This window comes from Crassostrea angulata, chromosome 1 (assembly GCF_025612915.1).
Source record: "Crassostrea angulata isolate pt1a10 chromosome 1, ASM2561291v2, whole genome shotgun sequence".
Classification (NCBI taxonomy): Eukaryota; Metazoa; Mollusca; class Bivalvia; order Ostreida; family Ostreidae; genus Magallana; species Magallana angulata.
In genome coordinates this window covers 32783024-32804202 of record NC_069111.1, presented here as the reverse complement: position 1 = coordinate 32804202, position 21179 = coordinate 32783024, and the positions used below count along the sequence as shown (strand labels likewise).

At 34.1% G+C, this 21179-nt stretch overlaps 2 protein-coding genes and 1 long non-coding RNA gene across 8 annotated transcripts in view; 1 reads left to right on the top strand and 2 right to left on the bottom strand.

Moving 5' to 3' along the window:
• Positions 1–3226: 3226 nt before the first annotated feature.
• Positions 3227–4508, bottom strand: LOC128166717 (uncharacterized). The gene is made up of 2 exons (XR_008241170.1): positions 4308–4508; positions 3227–3809 (listed from the first exon to the last, which is right to left on the bottom strand). It is a non-coding gene; the product is annotated as an uncharacterized LOC128166717 (long non-coding RNA).
• A 4136-nt stretch (positions 4509–8644) lies between these two features.
• Positions 8645–21179, top strand: part of LOC128166641 (zinc finger protein 236-like) — a 30639-nt gene continuing 18104 nt past the window's right edge. For all 6 annotated transcript variants that reach the window (XM_052831967.1, XM_052831975.1, XM_052831950.1 and 3 more), the window contains exons 1-4: positions 8645–8767; positions 11161–11330; positions 12347–13338; positions 13433–13680. In XM_052831967.1, the coding sequence (XP_052687927.1) occupies positions 11202–11330; positions 12347–13338; positions 13433–13680 (1369 nt within the window). In that variant the 5' untranslated portion in view covers positions 8645–8767; positions 11161–11201. The remainder of the gene's footprint in view (positions 8768–11160; positions 11331–12346; positions 13339–13432; positions 13681–21179) is intronic.
• Positions 13697–19737, bottom strand: LOC128166710 (uncharacterized). The gene is made up of 2 exons (XM_052832032.1): positions 16897–19737; positions 13697–16722 (listed from the first exon to the last, which is right to left on the bottom strand). Exons 1-2 carry the CDS (start codon positions 18053–18055, stop codon positions 16691–16693), a joined length of 1191 nt encoding a protein of 396 aa, XP_052687992.1. The 5' UTR covers positions 18056–19737; the 3' UTR covers positions 13697–16690.

Below are 21179 nucleotides of genomic sequence, written 5' to 3'. Positions count from 1 at the left end.
AAAGTGTTTGTTGCAGGTGCCCATTGATAGCAATATCTAAGTTACTACTGGTCCTAACTTCACCAAACTTGTATGGATGATGCGTCTTATGATACTGATGCACCTGACAAGCTTGAATGCTGAATATGAGCAATAGGTTTCGGATGCTGGAAGAGGTTAAGGTTTTTAGAGTTGGTTAAAGTTTTTGTTGCATGTGCCCTCTGATGATTATATCTTAGTTACCACTGGTCCTAACTTCACCAAACTTGTATGGATGGTGCGTCTTATGATACTGATGCACCTGATAAGCTTGAATGCTGAATCTGAGCAATAGGATTCGGATGCTGGAGGAGGTTAAGGTTTTAAGAGCTGGTTAAATAAAGTTTTTGAAACAGGTGCCCTCTGATGATGATATCTTAGTTATTACTTGTCCTTACTTCACCAGACTTCCATGGATGGTGCATCTTATGATACTGATGCACCTGACAGGCTTGAATGCTGAGTGTGAGCCATAGGTTTCGGATGCTGGATAAAGTTAAGTTTTTTGGAACAGGTCACATGTTTAATAGATTATAGTACTATTTCAAACTTGCATAGTTGATTTAACTGTAATATGAATGAATCGCAGAGGTAGCTTCAGATGCAGAGCTTGATCTCCCTTATCAAGGATGCTAAAAAATTAATCTTAGTTGTTACAGGTCCTAACTTCACCAAACTTGAATGGATGGTGTGTCTTATGATACAGATGCACCTGACAGGCATGGATGCTGAATCTGAGCCATAGGTTGCGGATGCTGGAGGAAGTAAAGGTTTTAATTGGTAGTTCCCTCTGATGAAGATATCTTAGTTATTACTGGTCCAAACTTCACCAAACTTGCATGGATGATGCGTCTTATGATACCAATGCACCTGATGGGCTTGAATGCTGAATCTGAGTCATAGGTTTCGGATGCTGGATGAGGTTTAGATTTTGGAACAGGTCACATGTTTTATAGATGAAAGCTTGCATAGTTGATTTAACTTTATTATAAATTAAACGCAGAGGTTGCTTCAGATGCAGAGCCTGATCTCCATTATCAAGGATGCTAAAGAAATCTCCTACCTCACTCAAACCAGATCGATAGATAGATGTGTTTGTTGATAAATGATATAACATGATTCCTATGATATAGTATTGTATGATATGAAACAATATTGTTTGATATGATACAATATGATATCATATGTTATATTATAAAAAGTTATACGATACGATATGATATTGTATCAATTTTTTTGATATTTTATGATATGATATTGTATCATGATATTGTTATGTATAGTATTGTATATTATGATACAATATTGTATAATATTATATTGTATTTTTAATTTATTATTTTATCAAATGATAGAATTACATAAGATATTGCAAAATATTATATTGTATCCTATGATACAATATTGTATATTCTATAATATTGTATCATACAATATTTATAATATGATTTTGGTTTCAGTAATATAGAATTATATCACATGAAATTGTATTATATGATATTGTAATATTATATTATATTGTATCATACGATATTGTATGATATGATATTGGATTATATGATATATTATCATATCACATGAAATTGTATTATATGATATTGTAATATATATTATTGTGTCATTTGATACAAAATGTATAATATAATAATGTATTTTATAATATTTTACTTTATCACATAATATTGTATCATTTGATAAGATACAATGTTGGAATCAAATTATCTTGTATTATATGATATAATATCATATAATGTATCAAATATGTTTCAGTGTCATTCAATACAATATCATACTATATTATACAATAAAATATCTTGTTTTAATGTTATGATGTATTATGTAATATGATATTGTAATATAATACTATATTGTATTATATTTTATGATATTGTATTATGTGATCAAATACAATAAGGTATAACGTAATACAATGTTATATCATACGTTACAATATCATATCTCATTATTGTTTATTACGGTATTTCATTGTATTATATGATATATATTATAAATATGACATGATGCAATATTTAATTTTATATCATTGAATTGATTAACATATGAACATATGATTATCATAAAAAAATTTATCAGATGATATACAATATTTTGTCAAAACAGAATCCATGAATATCCAAGATCATAAAGTATGATTTTCATATAAAATGATAAAGGTGGTCTTATGAAGGTGATGTCTCATAAGGGTGATGCTCCGTCTCGGTGAGCTTAGTAATCTATGATTACCTATGTTTTCATTTATTTTAATAAATATAAATGATATGTTAAAATTATAATACTTTACAAAAGAAAATTTCTATCTATATTCATAAAAAAGTCCTAACGTTTTGGTTGTATCTAGCCAACATCCTAAAAAACCTTAGTATTTTTATAAAGTTACCTAATGTCTTGTGCTCTAACTACCGAGCCATTTCAGTCACAACAAAGTGTGTTGTTTAAACGCTATATGAGACTATGGCCACTAATTTACGGTCTTGTTTTATTTTTCTAAAACGTTCAATTGTTGAGATACAAAAATGACATTTTAAAAGTAAAGTGGGACTTAGTGGGTCTTCTCTCCACGTTTTTGTTGATTGAAATCGGTTTAATTACCATTAAACCTTATTTAGACAAGGACACAAACATGGAGCTCAGACCCACTCTCTAAAACAAAGGCATTGAAGTTCTAAAAATGCCACTATTTGGAGGCTTTGACACCCCTTTACGTGTGTTAACCAACCTTTTCCAAATATTTAACATACTTAAGAGTTACAAACCGATGTTTTGTTGAATATACATTTTTTTCAATAATTTAAAGAAAAGTTATCAGACAGACAGATATTCTTTATTTCCTCTATGAGTTATCAGATTTGTTGATATTTTAATTTTGCAGTATCTTATCTCTCCTCTTACAGGCATTTTACACGCCTTATTCACCCATCTTCTTTTCGGGGATGATGGACAATGATAATAATACCCCGAGGCTATTTTGTTTATTTTCAAAATTTATTTCCGGTCGTACGTTTTTTGCTCCGGAACAAAAAAACAAAAACAACTTGTCTTCACGAGATCTCAATATAGCGGTAACATTCGAAATTTGTGAGATGATAGACCAATGTATGTACATGTAGATGTGTTTAAATTATTTTGTTTAATTTGTCGTAACTGTAACGGGATGAGCGGAGGCTACTCCAAACAACAACAAGACATCTTAAATTTAACAAAATTTAATAACAAAAAAAATAAGAGAAAGAAAGAAAAGATAGAAATATAAACACTAAACCACACAAACACTCACACAACTTTCACTCAACAAGAAAAAATATGATGTTTATACAAATGACCAAAAATAAATTAGAAGAGTGTCCGAATCTCCGGGGCTGTAGTCCTGGACCAACTACGGACAATCACAACTAGAGTAGTTTCGTCACCACAATCATCATCATCACCATCGCCATCATAATCATCGAAACTATCGTCAACATCATCGCCTACAACACCATAATCATAATAGACATCATCGTCATCACCATAATCATCTACTTCATAATCATCACCGACGTCACCATGAACGACATCATCTACACCATCATCATCGACATGACCATCATCATCATCGTAGTCATCGACATGAACATCGCATCGTCATCGACTTCACCATGAACGACATCATCTACACCATCATCATCGACATGACCATCATCATCATCGTAGTCATCGACATCACCATAACATCATCGTCGTCATCAACATTACCATAACATCATCATCTTCTCAACATCAACAATATGACACTACAATAAGTGTACAAGTGACACCATAACACCATAATAAAAACAATATTGTATAATACATCATATAAGTATCTCACTGATAGTATCAAACTATGATAATGTATAAATAGTATTATATTAAAGGCAACATCTCAAAATATTGTAAGTATATGGTAACTAAGTCATTTGTTTACAGTAAACAATATGGCGTCTGAGACTTCCGGTGACGCACTTCCGCCCAAGTAGTTAAGTGGAAAAAGTGACAATAAATTGTAAAATAAAATAACGCATAGAAAATAGCCCTTTAAATCACCGTTTCTTTATACAGCAATAGCAAAAACTGTACTATAGAAAAAGACGCATTCCATTTAAACACTCTCGCTAAAGTCACACATCAGTGAACACACAGGTAACTCTACAGTGAACAATGGTCAAGGTGACTTTATAGGACGACTGCGTAATACTAATAAAAAGGCAAAAATTTACAAATAAACTACACCAAACTAAATAAATACTTACCACGGTCAGCTATCCGTGTCCGCGTCAAATGCTGAACTTGTGAAACTAAAACATGCCACACAGGCTTCTAACACGATACCCCCTTCACACACTAAGCACGTCTTTATTGCTGGACAGCTCGGCCGGGTATAACTTAGCGCCTATTGTTAGGGTCGGCCAAGCACGTTGCAAAGAATTATGGGGAAAATGAAATCGGGTGTGTTCGATATGAACAGTGATTGTCACAGTAACTTCCAGTTGTCACTGGAAGAACTTAAAAAAAAAATTCTTCATTTTTAATGAAAAATGTAATGAATATTCAGGTATAAAACTTTTACATTTGTCATCTATACAATGTTAAATTTTGACTATTTTAGTTAGCCTGATAAATAATAATATACATAAGATAAATTTTCAAGAATTACAAACTTATTACAAACTTTATTGAGCAATTACAAACTTTATTGAGCAAATCCATTTGTCCGTTTCTGGTCCCGAGACAAAAAAACCCTTGCTCTTGTATGGATATGTTTAATTTGAATCGGCGTAACTTTTGCTCGTCGCAAGAAGACTTCAAAAAACTCTGTAAATTTCCTTTACCGTAAATATCATATCCAATTTTCTTTTAATTTTTTTTTCTACATGAAAAAGGCAATTCTTTATGGAGGGTAATCGTGCTCAAAAATCCAGACATGTAAACTTGTAAATCCGAATATGCAATCGTGTTGATGTGTGAGCCTGAGCATGAATATGTGTAATTCTGATCGTGTAACCTATAAAACTCGGGTATAAACACGTGTAAGAATTGACTCAGTTCCTTCGCATGATGCACATTTTGCAACTTTATTGTTTACATTAGTTAATTAAACCTTCAACTTTGCACACTTTCAATCCGTAGTTTCTGCGTTTGTAACTTCAGGCTCGGCAATAGCACATCTGACATGATACAAATTGACAAATGTAAAGTCTACAAGTTTGTCGAATTTTGACATGACCTTATATGGCAACTGCCTTGCTGCGGGAAAAGGCATGCCGTAACCGCCGGACTGGAATGAACGAAAAATAAACATAATATTCAGCTTAACTGTGGCAATAAGCTTTAAATGAACGACACCTTTTCTATCGAAAACACCGGTATTATTTTTAGAAAAAAAATTGAGGTATGATTGAAACTGGACCAAACAGGTAGAGGTTCATGTAGAAAAAAAAACCGTTGCCGATGTGACGAATGCGCTAATTTCCGTAATATAATTCTCATTGAATTATAAAAGGAAATGCCTAATATCTTATATCTCTAAAAAAAAATTGACATGTAATTTAAACTGGAATATAAGTAATTGCGTACTCTTTTCTAGAAATGAGACGGTTCAAGAAATTTCCTAAGGGGGTAAATATATTTTGAGCGGTATGGGGTTCGAAGACCGCTGTGAGGTCCCATGTAACTCCATTGCTTCTGAATTCTAAGAATTTTGAGAGTGAATTTTTAACCGGGTTTCCGATTTCTGAAATAGTAAAAATTGCAGACGGGTGAGTGGCTGTCAAAAAGGTACCCTTATTCTACCGATAACTCCTCGAACAGTTTTCAAGATAGGAAGTTGTTCTTTTGCAGATCATTTATACGTATATATCAGAAGTATGCAAATTGCTAGGATTTTGATTTCTGATAATTTATAAAAATATCAGCTGTTGAACTTAGTCATTTTTGGGCAAAAACATTGCATATAGAGTACCCCATTTTTACTCTTGTTATTTTTCTGAATTAGTTAGAATAAACGACCTGCAAGGATTTGGTAATTTTTCGTGGAAAAATTTATGTTACTTTACATGTATTTATACTTTTTGTTATTGTGTAAGTGAAAGATAAATAATAACACAATCTTCAATAATAATATAAAAAACTAGCGCATATTTTTTGTGCGCCGTAAATTGAAGTTTTACTATGGGAGGCACTGTAGCTCAAAGATCGTCCATCTGTATTTTTAGACAGGGAGCTACAGACCTGCAGCTAGTTCACAAGTGGCTGTAAAGCTGTATTATACTAGCTCTCCAGAAAATTTTTATCAGCCAACTTCACAAGTGAGTCTGTATTGAACCGACATTCAGGACGTCATACTCAATCCCGTAATAATTGCTTAAAATAATTTTTTTAAAAAGTCAATTTTTACCTGCATGATAGGCTTTTTTTCCTATATATTGCCGACAATGCAAAGAAACATTTCTTAAAATAATTCATACACATTTTAATTTCACGACAGTTAACCTTATCTTTGGAATTTTTATTCATTTTTTTTAAAGAGGGTGTCGCTTCTTATGTCTCATATTACCGGGTAATCACAATCTCAAAACCAATGTCTTTAATTAGTTTGTTTTTCTTATCGATAACTTTGCAACTCAGCTGACGGACCCCGTGTAATTTTTCGCGTGGTAGAGGGGGGGGGGTCTTGTCACAACCTTTTGGTAGCGATAAGGATGCATTTGGAGATATTTTCTTAATTCAGCCGAGGCCTTTACTTTAACAATTTGTTGCATATACTCTAATAAAAGTGGCGTCGGAAGCAAATTGAAGGGGGGGGGGGCTAAACTTATCATGAAAAATATTGACAAGAATTCCCATAATCATGAAAATTCTAATCCGTGGCGGAGGGTATACCAATAACTCCAATCTTACCTGCCCGATTTTTTCCCCAAATCATGAAATTCCTAATCCGTGGTGGTGGTTGTGTGTGTGTGTGTGTTGGGGGGGGGGGGGTGCTAGTATACCTACTATGACTCTAATTTTCAATATCACTATTAATATTTCATTCTCTTTAAGGTCTTTTAAGGAACAATTTTGTTTGTTGCGATGAAAAAGTAGGGGGGGGGTTAAATCCTCCCTGTTGCTATGTTCCTAATGGTTAGGTCTAACTTGGCAAAAAAGGGGGGGGCTAAGTCCCCCCCCCTAGCCCCCTCCCCCCATCCCGGTTCAGACGCCTATGAATAAAAATGCGTATATATCTTTATACACGTGTATTCAAACAAAGTCATTAACTGTAATTTGTTTCAGTTCTAAGAGGATATCTGAAGCCGATCGAATTCTTTACTCGCATCTTTTATACATTCTCTTGATAAAATGTACAACAATCTTATAATTTAATATATAGATAATATGATTATAGGCTTACCTAATATTTTTTTTATTTATTCCGTCCCTATTCCGGCGATTACGGCATGCCTTTACCTGAGGCTAGCCTTTTTTTTTATCAGTGACGTCACTGTTTCCATATAAGGTCTTGTCAAAATTCGACAAACTTGTAGACCTTACATTTGTCAATTTGTATCATGTCAGATGTGCTATTGCCGAGCCTGAAGTTACAAATGCAGAAACTACGGATTGAAAGTGTGCAAAGTTGAAGGTTTAATTAACTAATGTTAACAATAAAGTTGCAAAATGTGCATCATGCGAAGGAACTGAGTCAAATCTTACACGTGTTTATACCCGAGTTTTATAGGTTACACTATCAGAATTACACATATTCATGCTCAGGCTCACACATCAACACGATTGCATATTCGGATTTACAAGTTTACATGTCTGGATTTTTGAACACGATTACCCTCCATAATTCTTACAGATTCATGCTTGTATATAAGAACGGAAAATCTTTTTGTTGCTAGCAAAAGAGTCTATAGTTATTCAGTTATTTGTTGTTATTTCCATGAAAAAACATGAATAGAATGCCTGGGTAAGCCTTGGTACAAAAAGGGATATGTATATGGAGAAAGTTAGCAAGTTAATTGCATGTTATACTCAGTTTAGTCACATCGATCACGCTTACGAAAATGTAAATCACCTGACATGCGTAGTACAGAGGAGTATACGTAACATGTAATCGACAAAATTATCAATTAGTCATCAATACTTACAATAAAAGAAAAGTTCCAAGCTATTAACACAGATGAACTCTTTTTTGAAAAATATCAAAATCATTGTTTTGTAATTTATTTTACATTAAGATTGATAAAAAGGGCTGCTGACATGTTAGTGTGAAGAGATCATCCTTTTGTCAGAAAGGCAACATTCTCATTGTCTGTTACATATAAAGCAAATCCAGATAGACTGCAATGTATTAGTGGTTCACAGGCACGTGCTATTGTTTTATGAAGTTGGGAAGGGGAGGGGGTATCCTAATCCATGAGAAGGAGGGGATAGTTCTAAACCAATGTTGGATTATGCAGCGGATGAATAAAAATATTAAACGTTCTAGGTGGCACCTTACTAAAATGATATTATCATTGAGGGCATCGTATGAACACTGTATTGAACATCTGGGTTAATGACGTGTACGAATAATCCACGGTACGATTTCACTTGCTACCGCTGCATTTTCAATGGCGCTGTCCATCATCAACGATCAGCGAAAGAAGTTTGGCTGACTGTTTTCCCATGTTTACTTACAGCATTGATAAGGATTCCACTGAATGTTATGTTTGAAAGAGCACAGGTATGGTTCTTGTTATTTACCTATCCACGAGAACATGCATGACTGCAATTTTCTTTATTTAAAATGAAGAAAAACCTGCAACATTTTTTTCATTGTTATATGCAACACAGGGGCTCGATTGTAGGATAGTTGAGTTCTTTATTATATATTATATGTTCCCTAAAACAAAAATGATATAGCCAAACATTGGTTATATCTTGTGTTTATTTCTGTGTATTGTAATAAAAACATGCACTGTCAAATTCTTATATTACAAATTAAAAGCTGATCAACTGTTAATTTTAATTCTTATATATATAGTTATTTTATTATGGGAATAAAATTTCACACCTCTATTCGAGTGAAAAGCAATTCATGCAAGAGTTATCGTTTTTAATCCAATGTCTACACATGTTAAAAATCGCTATTTATGTCAAAATACTTACATTATCAAACTGAAAATTGGGGAAATACATTTAATCACTTAGATTCAAACTAAGATGTTAAATATTTGTGCTCAAATGAGGCATATAGGTGTTTTTGAAGGGTATTTCGGTGTTTTCACCGGGCATTTCGGTAAATCCCGGGTATTTCGGTAAATCTAGTTACCCCTGAAAACCCCTGTTTTGGTTTTCAGTTTAATCATCTTTGTCTTCAGGATCATGCAGGTGTCACTACAGTATCAAATTTTACTATATATTCTTACCAAAATTGCGCAACTTTAGATACAAATTAAAATTCAAAACAAACTTTTGAGAAAAATCATCTTGACATCTTTTTAAACAACACTTTATTTACAATTTTCTAGCAAAATTGTAACATGCGTGCATCTAGCAAGGTGTGAGACTTTATTTACCTCGAAGTTACACATGTGCTTGAAAATCAAGCCCAGGCCTTTTCACCCTCCTCCGGAAACAACACGCATCAAAAATTCAAATGACCTCGCATTATTACAAAACTGGGATAGTACGTTATACCTCTTACGCATTGTTTTTCAGCTCATAAAAAAATCAGCTCCTGTCCCGTGCGGAAATGGCCCAAATTCAAAGGGGAATACGGGATTAATAGAATCATTCATTATTACGAGTGTGGGATAGTGAAATTGCACCGAGGGGACAATTTCACTATCCCACACGAGTATATAATGAATGAATATTTCTCTCGCATTATATTACCTTAAAAAATGATGTTTGACAACTTTCTGTTATGACGTTCAAAAGATTACTTTCAGTTTTTCCCTCCACGTGCTACAAATAGTGCAAGTCAAAATGAGAGCATACAACAGTTTTTTAAATTAAAACTAGATAAATTGTTATTAATTAAACAACACAATTACTTAATGGATAATCTCAATGCACCATTTTGCATTTCCCTACAGCAGACGTTTGTTTACGTTTTAAAACGGCGTAGTAATACACAGTGTAAGACAGAAAAATCTCACACTGCTGTCTCACACCGAACAAACCGATCTCACACTGGTGATAATGCGAGAATTATTTTGCCTCAGCCATGTTTTGACGTGAACCTTCAGTAAAATACTGTTATGACACCTATATAATAAAGAAATCCATTCTCTGGCAGTCGAGCCCCTGTGGTGTGCAACCACCAACAGTAACTCAACACTTTTTACATTATGTTAATATGAGAAGCAATATTTGGGTATTGAATGTAGATCATGTGACTTGGAATTTTTAGTCAGAGATTCCTCAAATGGTCAAACCCAAGCTTTTGTTAGACATTATCTGCCAGAGACTTTTTCCTGCACATGACATAATCAATCGTCTGTACTGTTAAGTGATGCTTTGACAGCTTTGTTACGATGTCGAGTCGACCTATGAACATGATTTCACAGTTATCCTAAAACAATATCATTTATCCTCGTAATTGATGTTTTATTGTGAAAAATAGATTGAATAAAATTTTGTATTAAAATAAATATATAGTTTTAATAGAGCTTATCTTTATACCTAATAAACATGTTTTCATTACAATACTAAATGTGTTTAAGCAGTAAACTTTAGTTTGTGTACATAGAAAAAATAGTGACCCAGATTATTCATGCACTACTTTGACCTCATGAACCAATCTGATGTTACTAGGCATAAATACAGCAATTTAATTGCTTAAACACTGTTATAAAAGGGGAAATGTTTGTAAGTGTAACTATTAATACATGAATGCAAGTCCATTGGGCCACGATAATCCCAAGATTTCTTTTTTCATACAGCTGCAAAAAATGAAGATACAATTGATAAGCTGGTAACTTAATAGAAATAAATTAGGAATGTAATTGATAATCAGTTGTTAATTGTACCTGGGTGTATGGGTCATCCTGCGCATACCTCAACCAACGTTTGCACCATAAAACATTTACAAACAAAATATTTTTTTTTTTTTTTTTATTTTTTTTTTAGATTTTGTCCATCTGTTACTTTTAAGTCTACCAGAGGACACAATGATAAGCTATCACAAGATCTATATGAGCCCTGTGCAGTCCAGCAACCTGCAGTCTCAGCTGTGTGGGCTGTGGAAGAAGCAAAAGTTTTGTGATGCTGTCATCAAGTCAGACAACATTTCTGTAATGGTAAGTTTGAGGAATCCGAATGAAAATAAAATCTTTTATTTTGTATACCCTACTATAAGTTACTATGCATTTGTGATAGTGTCTTTTTTAGTCTCAGAATTCCCACACTTCTTTTTGAAGTAGCAACCTATTGGGTTAACCATTCCACTCAGTCAATAGAGCATTGTTTTTTGACCATGAGGTCTTGAGTTTGAGCCAAGATGTGGACATTTTCTTATCCTGTTTCATACCAAAGTCTGTGAAAAATGTGAAATTGAAGATAAAAAAACTTTGAAAAAAAATGTTTTTATAAAAATACAGAAATATTAAAAAAAATATTGTTCTGCTATTAGGATTATTTCATTGACAAGTTAATTTTAACTTTGACTATTTTTAATGTAATGTGGTTTTTAAGGTCAGACGACACGTTCCTCGAGAATCTTTTTTGTATCTCCTCGTAATAAAGAGTTCCAAATAAGTGAATAAAAATATTAATTTTATAATTATTTTAAAGATGATTAAAATTTAATTGGATGTGGTTATGTGTCTAGATGGCCGAGTGGTTAGAACCGTGGCCGCTCACTGCCAGAAGCGAATAGGTTCTAGAGGTCGTGAGTTCAAACCCCCGCCCCAGCCGAGATAGAGTTCCAATACATGTATAGTGAATTTTACTGTGCTGTATTTGTATTTATTTTTATATCAGCAATTCAAGTGTATTTTCAAGAAGATTAAATAGGAAATTGCATACTCTAGTATTTTGCAGAAATGCCTGGTAAGGTACCCTAATTTTTTGCAAAAAAGCTTGTCATAATAGTGGTAAACCATCAACAAATTCCTGGAAAAAGTTATATAAAATTGAGGAACGTGTCGTCTGACCTTAAGTGTGGTTTTGCAGCCCAGTGACATATCTTTTATAATTTTAGCTTTTAGTAAAAATCAGAAATAAGACCAGTTTTGAATGCCAATATTATAAATCATTAAATTGAAACCCACTTATATCATACCAAATGGTTCACAGCAATTTCTTCTGGTTTCAGGCACACAGTTTGGTTCTAGCTGCTTCCTGTCCCAAGCTACAGTCAATGGAAGCTTATTCATTTGGATCTTTGTTAGAAATTCGAGTAGATTCTGACATAACAAAGGAATCTGTGATGGCTTTCCTTCAATATCTCTATGAAGGTTACCTCATGTTGACAGAAGAAAACTATTGTCATGTCGAAAAATTGGCTCACTCGATGCATATTGACAGTATAATTAGTTATTGCAAAGACTTTAACCAGAGCATATTGTCATCACGCTCTGATATTCATGAAACCACTGACCAAGCTGATTTTAAGCATGTACGGACAACAAACTTATTGAGGGTACTAGATTCCTCACAAAAAAGACTTCATGAAAGTTCTGTGAACCGTGATTCCTCTAAAAGATTAAAACAGTCATCATCTAATCATTGTAGCAGTGAAAGTATTTCAGTTAAGCAAGAATCTCCACTTGGGGTAACCCAGTCACAGGGTGGTGGAATAGGAGGGACTGAGTTGAAACAAGGTCCTTCTGCATCTAATCAATCAGAGTCATACTTAACCTCTTCCAATAAGGTGTCCTTGAATATTAACTCTGAAAAAGCTGCTGCCTCAGGTGATGGAGTGATTTTCTACTCCAACCCAAATTTTAAGGAAGGTAGCTCCACTTCTTTGAACTCTACAGGGCCTCCACATGTTCAGGTGTCTAGTTGTGGCAGTCAATTGAATGGATCTCCACTTCCTCTTACTATCTCTAATGTTCATTCATTGCAGACTGTTCAATCATCCAATTTTGAACTTGGGAAAAAGACACCACAAACTGAACCTTATCCTGTGTTGTTGAAGGAAGTTCGACAATCATCAAGCCCCTTTTCTTGTAATTTAGCTAAAGTCAGTGCTTCATGCGCTGGCATTGACAAGGATGACAAACGACCAATTCCTAGTCAGAGCTTATCTCTACAGCAGCAATTTAAAAAGTCTTCAAGAAAATTTAGAGAAAAATCGGAAAGGTATAGTTTTCTTTGACCATGCTGAAAAATATGTTATGTTACTTTGTATTCAAATGGAGAATAGCTTTATGATAATGTTACTCTATATTTTCAGTCAAACATGCACTTCTACTAGCAACAGTGTTACAAGTACTGACCCTAGTACTGAGGTGAGCCTCAGTATTGTTAAAATTGAACCGGAAGACAGCATCATCCAAACAGATGAGGGGATGTTTTTGTCAACAGCACAGAGAGATGAAACCCAAACAAGTCAGTCCAGCTGGTTACATGATAACCCCTCAATGTCGTCTGAGGAGAATTTAAGTCAAGAAGAAACGTCCTCAAGTTTGACCAGTAGAACAGGTAAGAGTCAACTTTTTCTAATCTTAATGTGCTTGCCACCTTAAGTTGTCAACCTCTACATAGGAAAGTTAACTGAAATCCTGTTTTGCTCACCTGAGCTGAAAGCTCAAATGAGCTTTTCTGATCACATTTTGTCCATCGTCTGTCCATCCGTCCGTCTGTTTGTCCGTAAACTTTTACATTTTGAACTTCTTTTCTAAAACCACCTGGCCAATTTCTACCAAATTTGGCACAAAGCATTCTTATGGTAAGATGAATATAAATTGCAGAAATGAAAGACGGACCTTTATTCAAAGTGGAGAAAACCTTGAAACGTAGAAAAAGGGGTTGCATTTTTAAAGATCTTCTCAAGAACTACTGATTCAAGTTCAATGAAATTTAGCTTAAATAATCTTTATGGAAAGGAAAATAAAAATTGCAAACACTATGGGCTAATTCTGTTTCAAATTTGAGTAATTTACGAAAATAATGGGGGTAAATCAGTTTATAACTTTGGGTTCGGTATTTCGTATATTGAATACCAAGTTCTTTGTGCAATCATGTTGGATGCATGATAAATGGGTCAAACTGACAAAGATGAATTGCTTGTTGTGCAACAGTTTACATGCGCAAGAAATATATGAAACATGCAAAATATAGATGTGCCAATTTCGTGAAGTAAATTGAGGTTAAATATTTCAATGCGTTGACATTTTCACTTGTGACAGTGGTTTTAACTTGTTTTGATTTTTCTTTCATTTTAGTTGATAATGCCTTTTAACTTGAGGGGAACTATCGCCTGTATTTTGGAATTTTTGAACAAATCAAACATAGAATTTGGTAAATCAGACATTGAATTTCATCCTACCAAGGGGCCATATGGCACATTGTTTTCCCTTGGACTGAAATGTCACATTTTCATTGGTTTAAACATAGCACCTGATTGCCTCATATATCTCTATATTTGTTCTGTGAGAAATAATATTAGGCAATATGGCTGTCATTGGTCTACGCTTCGCTTACTCATTTTGATATTTCATAGTGTTTAATACATAAATTGCATGCCGTAAGTTCTTAAAGTATTTGGAGTAGTTGCCCTTTGAAATTCTTTAAAATTAGAGTAGTTGCCCTTAGAATATTTACGTCACATTGTTTTGTCTGGAGCAGAACAAAATGGCAGCGTCGAAATTTGCTCAAATCTCTGCAGAGGAAAGGGAGAAAACATTTAAGATTGAATAGCAACAAAACATTGTAAGTAAACATGGGTGAAGCAAAGATTTTAAAAGAGTATTTGAAAGGTGAGATTGAAAATTTTGAAGAATTTAAATGAGTTGAATTTGACGAGATGTAAGGCATCTTGTACATGGCTTTGCGTAGATCATCGCTATTTGTGAATAAATATGTCGCTTGATAGTCCTCGAGAAAACAAAACACTTATTAGGGTAGTTACTGACTCACTGCGGAAATATATTGGGTTGATCAATCTCATAAAAGGCTCGGCTTCGCCTCGCCATCTATGAGATTGATCAACCCAATATATTTCCGTAGTGAGTCAGTAACTAACCTAATAAGTAATAATATCATTTAAATGCCTATATAAAGCCATTGTTGCTCAGGTGAGCGATGTGGCCTCATGGGCCCCTTGTTTGTTTGTTCATTTGGCAGTGCCTGTACATCCGTTAACACAATTTTAGTCCAGACTTAACGAGGCCGAGTACAGAACGAGTACGCACGCTTTCGCGCAGCGTTTCATTTGTATTGTGACGTCATCTTTTTGCTTGGTTGACGCCATGGCGTCATAGTTTCAACTGCAGATATTCAGCGAAAATTGTTGAAAATATCTCGTTTGATGCGTAAAAATAATGTTATATTGTGGAATAAACATAAATGTCTCGAAGTGTAAGCTATATTTGGGCTCGGGTCGAAAACGTGAAGAGGGTTCAGCAAGCCTAGCCCTCTGTCACGTTTTCTTAACCCGCCTAAATATAGCTTAATTCATATATTTCAAGACAGTAACCATGTATTTTATATTAATGACCCTTAATATGTGATGTTATATATTTTTTTATTACTTAAATATGTCTGAATGTTTTAATAATACTATATAGATCACCTTTTCCGCCTTTGTCAAATAAAAAATAGCCATTATCTGACGAATCTAGGAAATTTGATAAGACCCCTGGAACAAACCAGGAGGTGAAAGTTTTTTTTTATTTGACCATTTGATGTCTTTTAGCAATAACTTTAATATGTAGAACAGAAAAAGAAATCCCTAGGGCAGAAGTTTTGAAAAAATGAAAAAAATATGCAAAATTGATACATTTCAAGCAAAATCCCATAGGGTCCTATGTTAAAGATTAACAAACTTTGAGATGACCCCCTAAACAAACGGTGTGGTAAATGTCTTATTTTTTAATCTTAAAATAATAATTATATCAGTAGAAATTCATGTAAAAAGTTTCATCCAAAAATCTAGGGCAGAACAAATTAGACCCGGCCTCGTTAAGCTTGGAAACTTCTGTTTTGGTTAATCTGGACATATGTTGAAGGCATTTTGTAAATGTGCACTTCCAATTTTTCATCAAAATTTTTACAATTAAATTATTTCCCCCACCTTTGTTTTTAAAAAAGTAAGGAAGATTGTCTTTACATATTTTGTTTAACAAGTTCACGGTATACCTGATAATATATTTATTACTTTTATTAAGATACATGTACTTGTTAATTCTTAGTTTATTTTAGTATTGTATAAATCTTTATGCTCAAGAGCAACACTATTGTGATATTATCAAAACCGATTTGGTTGGACTTTTCCGATAGCGTCACGATCAGTTTTGACAGCTGCATCGAGTATAAACAAGACTCGCCCCGTAACCACAAACTTTCTTATTGGTCGATTCAGCTTACCGCTGATTGGCTGCTTGAGGATACTTAATTATGCAGGGCAGTGCAAATTTACCAGGCAAAGAAACAAAACACAGCAACTGTAAATGTATATTTAATCGTGCATCGCTGTTTTAAACATGAAACGTCAACGCCTCTTCTTTGGCGGCACAGATTCTTCTGAAATAAAAAAAAAAGAGACCAAGAATTGTCAGATTTTGCTATTTTACGCTAGTGTGTGAAAGTACTTCTTCCAAATTCTATCAGCAATTGTCGTACGGCACATCTTGTAAACAATAAAAGTTTTCTTAAATTACTTTGTTTAAAATATAAATTTTTGAAGCATTTACTCACCCCAGAAGCATGATCCTCTGGGACTTGGAGGCCTTCCTAGTGCGGCTGTTGGAAATCTAACAGAATTTGCCTCCAAGATAGGCCGAGCAGGGTTTCCTAACCTAGCGATGGGGCGTCCGCTGTCGAAATTTTTTATGATCATTGGAAAAGTTTTGGCAACTAATTCGATATTCTCCGGAACTTTGCCTTGAAAATATTTTTCTATTTTCGCTGTGTCGATGTTAACAAGGCCCGATCTTGGTACATAGTTTCCATTCGATGTCTTCAGTAGATATTTTTCTTTATCACTATTTATCAAATGTCCTCTTATCTTCTGGCTAAAAGAATTTTTGACAGAATCGACTGCCTTCTGCTTCATCTCTAAATCCAACGTTTTCTCTCTCAAAGTTTTCTCTAGTCGTTTTAGATGATCATTCGCACCTTCTAGGGTAGACTTCTCTTCCGAGTGTTTACTTACATCCCCACACTGCTGGCTTGTCACGCATTTTTCAATATGGCACTGGCGCGCGGTATGGTCAAGACGCAAGTGACAATTTCCACATTGTTTTCCATTGCCAATATTTCGAGCGGGGGCCCTACAATATTTTTCCTGCATGCTCAGCACATACTCCCTCGCACTCTCAACTTCTGTCTGAAGTTCTTTCATGTCGTCATGCAACTCGTTTATCGATTGTTCGATTGGTGATCGATAAGTAAATAGATCGAGAACTTCATCCCCAAATGTACCACTTCCCGGATTACTAACTGTAGGTGTCTGCGACTGAAAATCCAACTCCTTGCGAGCTGGCGTTTCTCCGGATTGCGGAATACTAATAATAGGCGACTGGAAATGTCCCGGGGAAGTTCCTTCGGATACTTTTATATTAACAACGGGAACTTCATCTGAAATTGATGTGCGAACGGTCCTGAGAAATTTTGAGAAATTGGCTTGAGAAAGGTCGACATAATCCCCTTCTTTGTCCTTGTATGACATTCGCAGAGTCGGCATCCGGCTGATGTATTTAATCTGAGACTGTATGACAGCTTCAAGTCCGATGTATCCAAGGGACATCAGCTCAGTAAATTCTATAGAAATGGGCGCATTTTCATTATAATACAAATAATGAATCTTCAAATCGATCTCATCACCTGCATTCGGCACAGCTTTCGAGACCGCCATATTTTTTACAAATAGTGGCCGAATGATTGCTTAAATATCGTGCGCAATCTGATTGACCAACCAAATTACAAGAAAGTTCCTGCTATGTTGTAGAAATTCCATAAACAAAAGTTGACCTTTAACCTTTATTGCAACTTGCAAGAGAAAGAGGGAGAGATGAGACATTTTTCATTAGCACACCTTAGATATTTATATTTGATAACGACGATAATTAAACCCATGGCACATGATCATCTGTAAGATTTCCGGCATCTTTTTGCTTGTCATTAAGTTTATTATTATTAAAAAAGGCGGTTTTTGGATGCATCTTGACAGCCTTTTATTACATGATGTTGCGATGGCAATGATAAATCCTATATTACAGGCACGTAGTATCGTTTTTAGCTCACCTGAGCTGAAAGCTCAAGTGAGCTTTTCTGATCACTCGTTGTCCGTCGTCCGTCTGTCTGTCCGTCTGTAAACTTTTTACATTTTGATCTTCTTCTCTAAAACCACTTGGCCAAATTTAACCAAATTTGGCACAAATCATTCTTATAAGAAGGTGAATATAAATTGCAAAAATAAAAGGCCAGATTGTATTCAAAGCGGAGAAAACCTCGAAACTGTGAAAAAGGGGGGTGCATTTAAAAAAATCTTCTTCTCAAGAACTACTGAGTTAATCTTCACGTAACTTAGTATAAATCATCCTTAGGGAAAGGAAAATATAAATTGCAAAAATTATAGGCGAATTTTGTTCCAAATTTGAGATAATTGCGAAAATACTAATAAAGAGGGCTCGTTATTCCATATATCGTAGGCTGGCAATTCATTGCGATAGACTGGTCTTATGACAGACATCGCCAGTCTACCGCAACTCGAAAACGAGGTTCTTTGTTTGAAGCTGGCAGTTTGTTGTGCAACAGTTCACGTGCGAATATAATCTATGAAACATGGAAATAACATTGGTGCCGATTATTGTGAAGTAAATTGAGGTTAAATATTTCAACGCGTTGTCATTTTCACTTGTGAGGGTGGTTTTAGCTTGTTTTGATTTTCGTTTCATTTTGCTTTTTAACTTGGGAAACAATCGCCTTGTATTTGGAACATATACTTCGGTAAATAGGCAGTTGATTGTTTACCTGCGAAAATGATAAAATCTGATGCATTAACAACGTACTAAAGTGCATTTCCCTCTGTTTTTATTGTTTATTAATTTCTAATTGTGTCAACAAGGATCAAACAAGGGAGCGACTTTGGTTGAAATAATCGATTTTTGATCGATAACTTCGCCGGAATTTCCTCCGAAAGAGAATTTGAAGTAGCCATGTATTCCGAGTTCACAATCGTGTAAATTAAATCCAAAGACAATAAAAAGATGTTTATGAATTTGAAAAGACGTTTTCACAGCCTCAGTTAAACCCTGAACATGTGATTAATCACCCGCGAGTGTCTTATCTTTAGAGGTTATAAATACGGGTGATGCAAACACATATACCATGCATTGAAAATTACAATCGATAATCATTACATTTCTTGTTGATACTACAATTAGAAGGTAACTTGTAATTATTTAATAACTCTGCCAAATTAATGCAAAACCGTTTGTTTACAGTTATCTTCAAAACTAAAAACTGTTGTGATTGGGTCATAGGGTAGGACTAATTTCTCCAAAATACACAGTGCATAAACTTACTTTGTGTCACCTGGCTAACTCAATTACAAAATATTTTATCTATATAATGTATGAATGCATTAAAAAAAATAAAATTAGACAAATTGGATAAGTTTTTAAAAGTTGCCTATCATTCTACTGACGCTGAAATGTTTGTTGATCATTGGAATTGTCTTGCTAAACATTATATACTTGTGTACAGAAAAATCAAAAGGATGACGTGCTATAACTACTTTCTGGGGTCCTTTCTCATTTGATAAATTATTTGAAATCTGCAACAATTTTGGTATTTTTCAAGCGAGTAAATAAAAACTTCTTTTAAACAGTTCTGACACATTACAATTATGAGGATATCCGTGCATTATCATTATTTTAAAGAAAATATTGCAGCAGAAAATCATCTTGGTTTGTAGCCGTTTGTTGTTTTTGAGGGAATATGAAATAATTGATGGGCCTTAGTACAGAACTGATACCTGTATGCCTGACAATACATTGAATTATATAGCTTTTTAACACATCATGTGACAACATTTTCCAGTCAAATGTTTTCATCGATCAAGTGAGTAAGGTTTTAAAACGTCACACAAGTTTACATCAGGTAAACAATTATTTAAGGGAAGGCCAATTAAGTTTTTTACTGTAGCCTTAGCAACTTTTGCCACGGAGTTCAAACACTGCGTACTGCCTTCCAGACTAGCTGGCGATTCTCTATCCGTCAATCTTTGTTAACTTTCACATATGAGATATGAGCTGTGAAAATGAAATGTATCTCATCTGCATGGTATATTCATAGAGCTTGGCATCTTAAATAAACACACTAAAATATTCACTTAGATGTGGAAAATGAAAATTACACTAATTTAAGTTCGATATTTTTTTTTCATAAATACCAATATACCAAACAAGAAATATTGCAGGTAAATGATATCTACCTTTTCCAGTATTTTCATCATATAAAATATATATGTACTGCATGGCCTCTAAGACAACATATTAATGAAATAAAATGTTTGCATCCTTTAATTGTGTAGATTCAAAATGTTCAAATTATGATTACACACAATAAGGTAGGCCCACAATGGGTCCTGATTTTTTAACTGATATACGTCTTAGGAAATGTATGATTTTTTTATCTTAAATGAGCTAATACTGTTCACATATGTGCAAAAACTGTAGGAAATAAAATACCGGTGTTATATATAATTAATATATCACAATATATTTTCACCCCTACCCCTTTATAAAATATTGAGTTTTAGGTCAGAAAATTATCATGGTACTTAACTTTGCTAAATATTAAATTTTACTGTTCTTGATTATTTAAGGACACACGAGACGTTCCTCAATTTCATATAATTTTCCTTGATAAATTATTCCTTATTTATTAACATTTAAACCTGTTAATTCCCAAAAATTCAAGGTTTATTACCAGGCTATTTTTAGAGCTATAATATTTAGAATTTTCCTTAAAAT

Coding starts and splice junctions, on each gene's coding strand:
- LOC128166710 (XM_052832032.1), bottom strand. CDS start 18,055: ATGGCGGTCTCGAAAGCTGTGCCGAATGCAGGTGATGAGATCGATTTG. Junction 16,723..16,896: donor CAGAGGATCATGCTTCTGGG/GTGAGTAAATGC, acceptor TTTTTATTTCAG/AAGAATCTGTGCCGCCAAAG.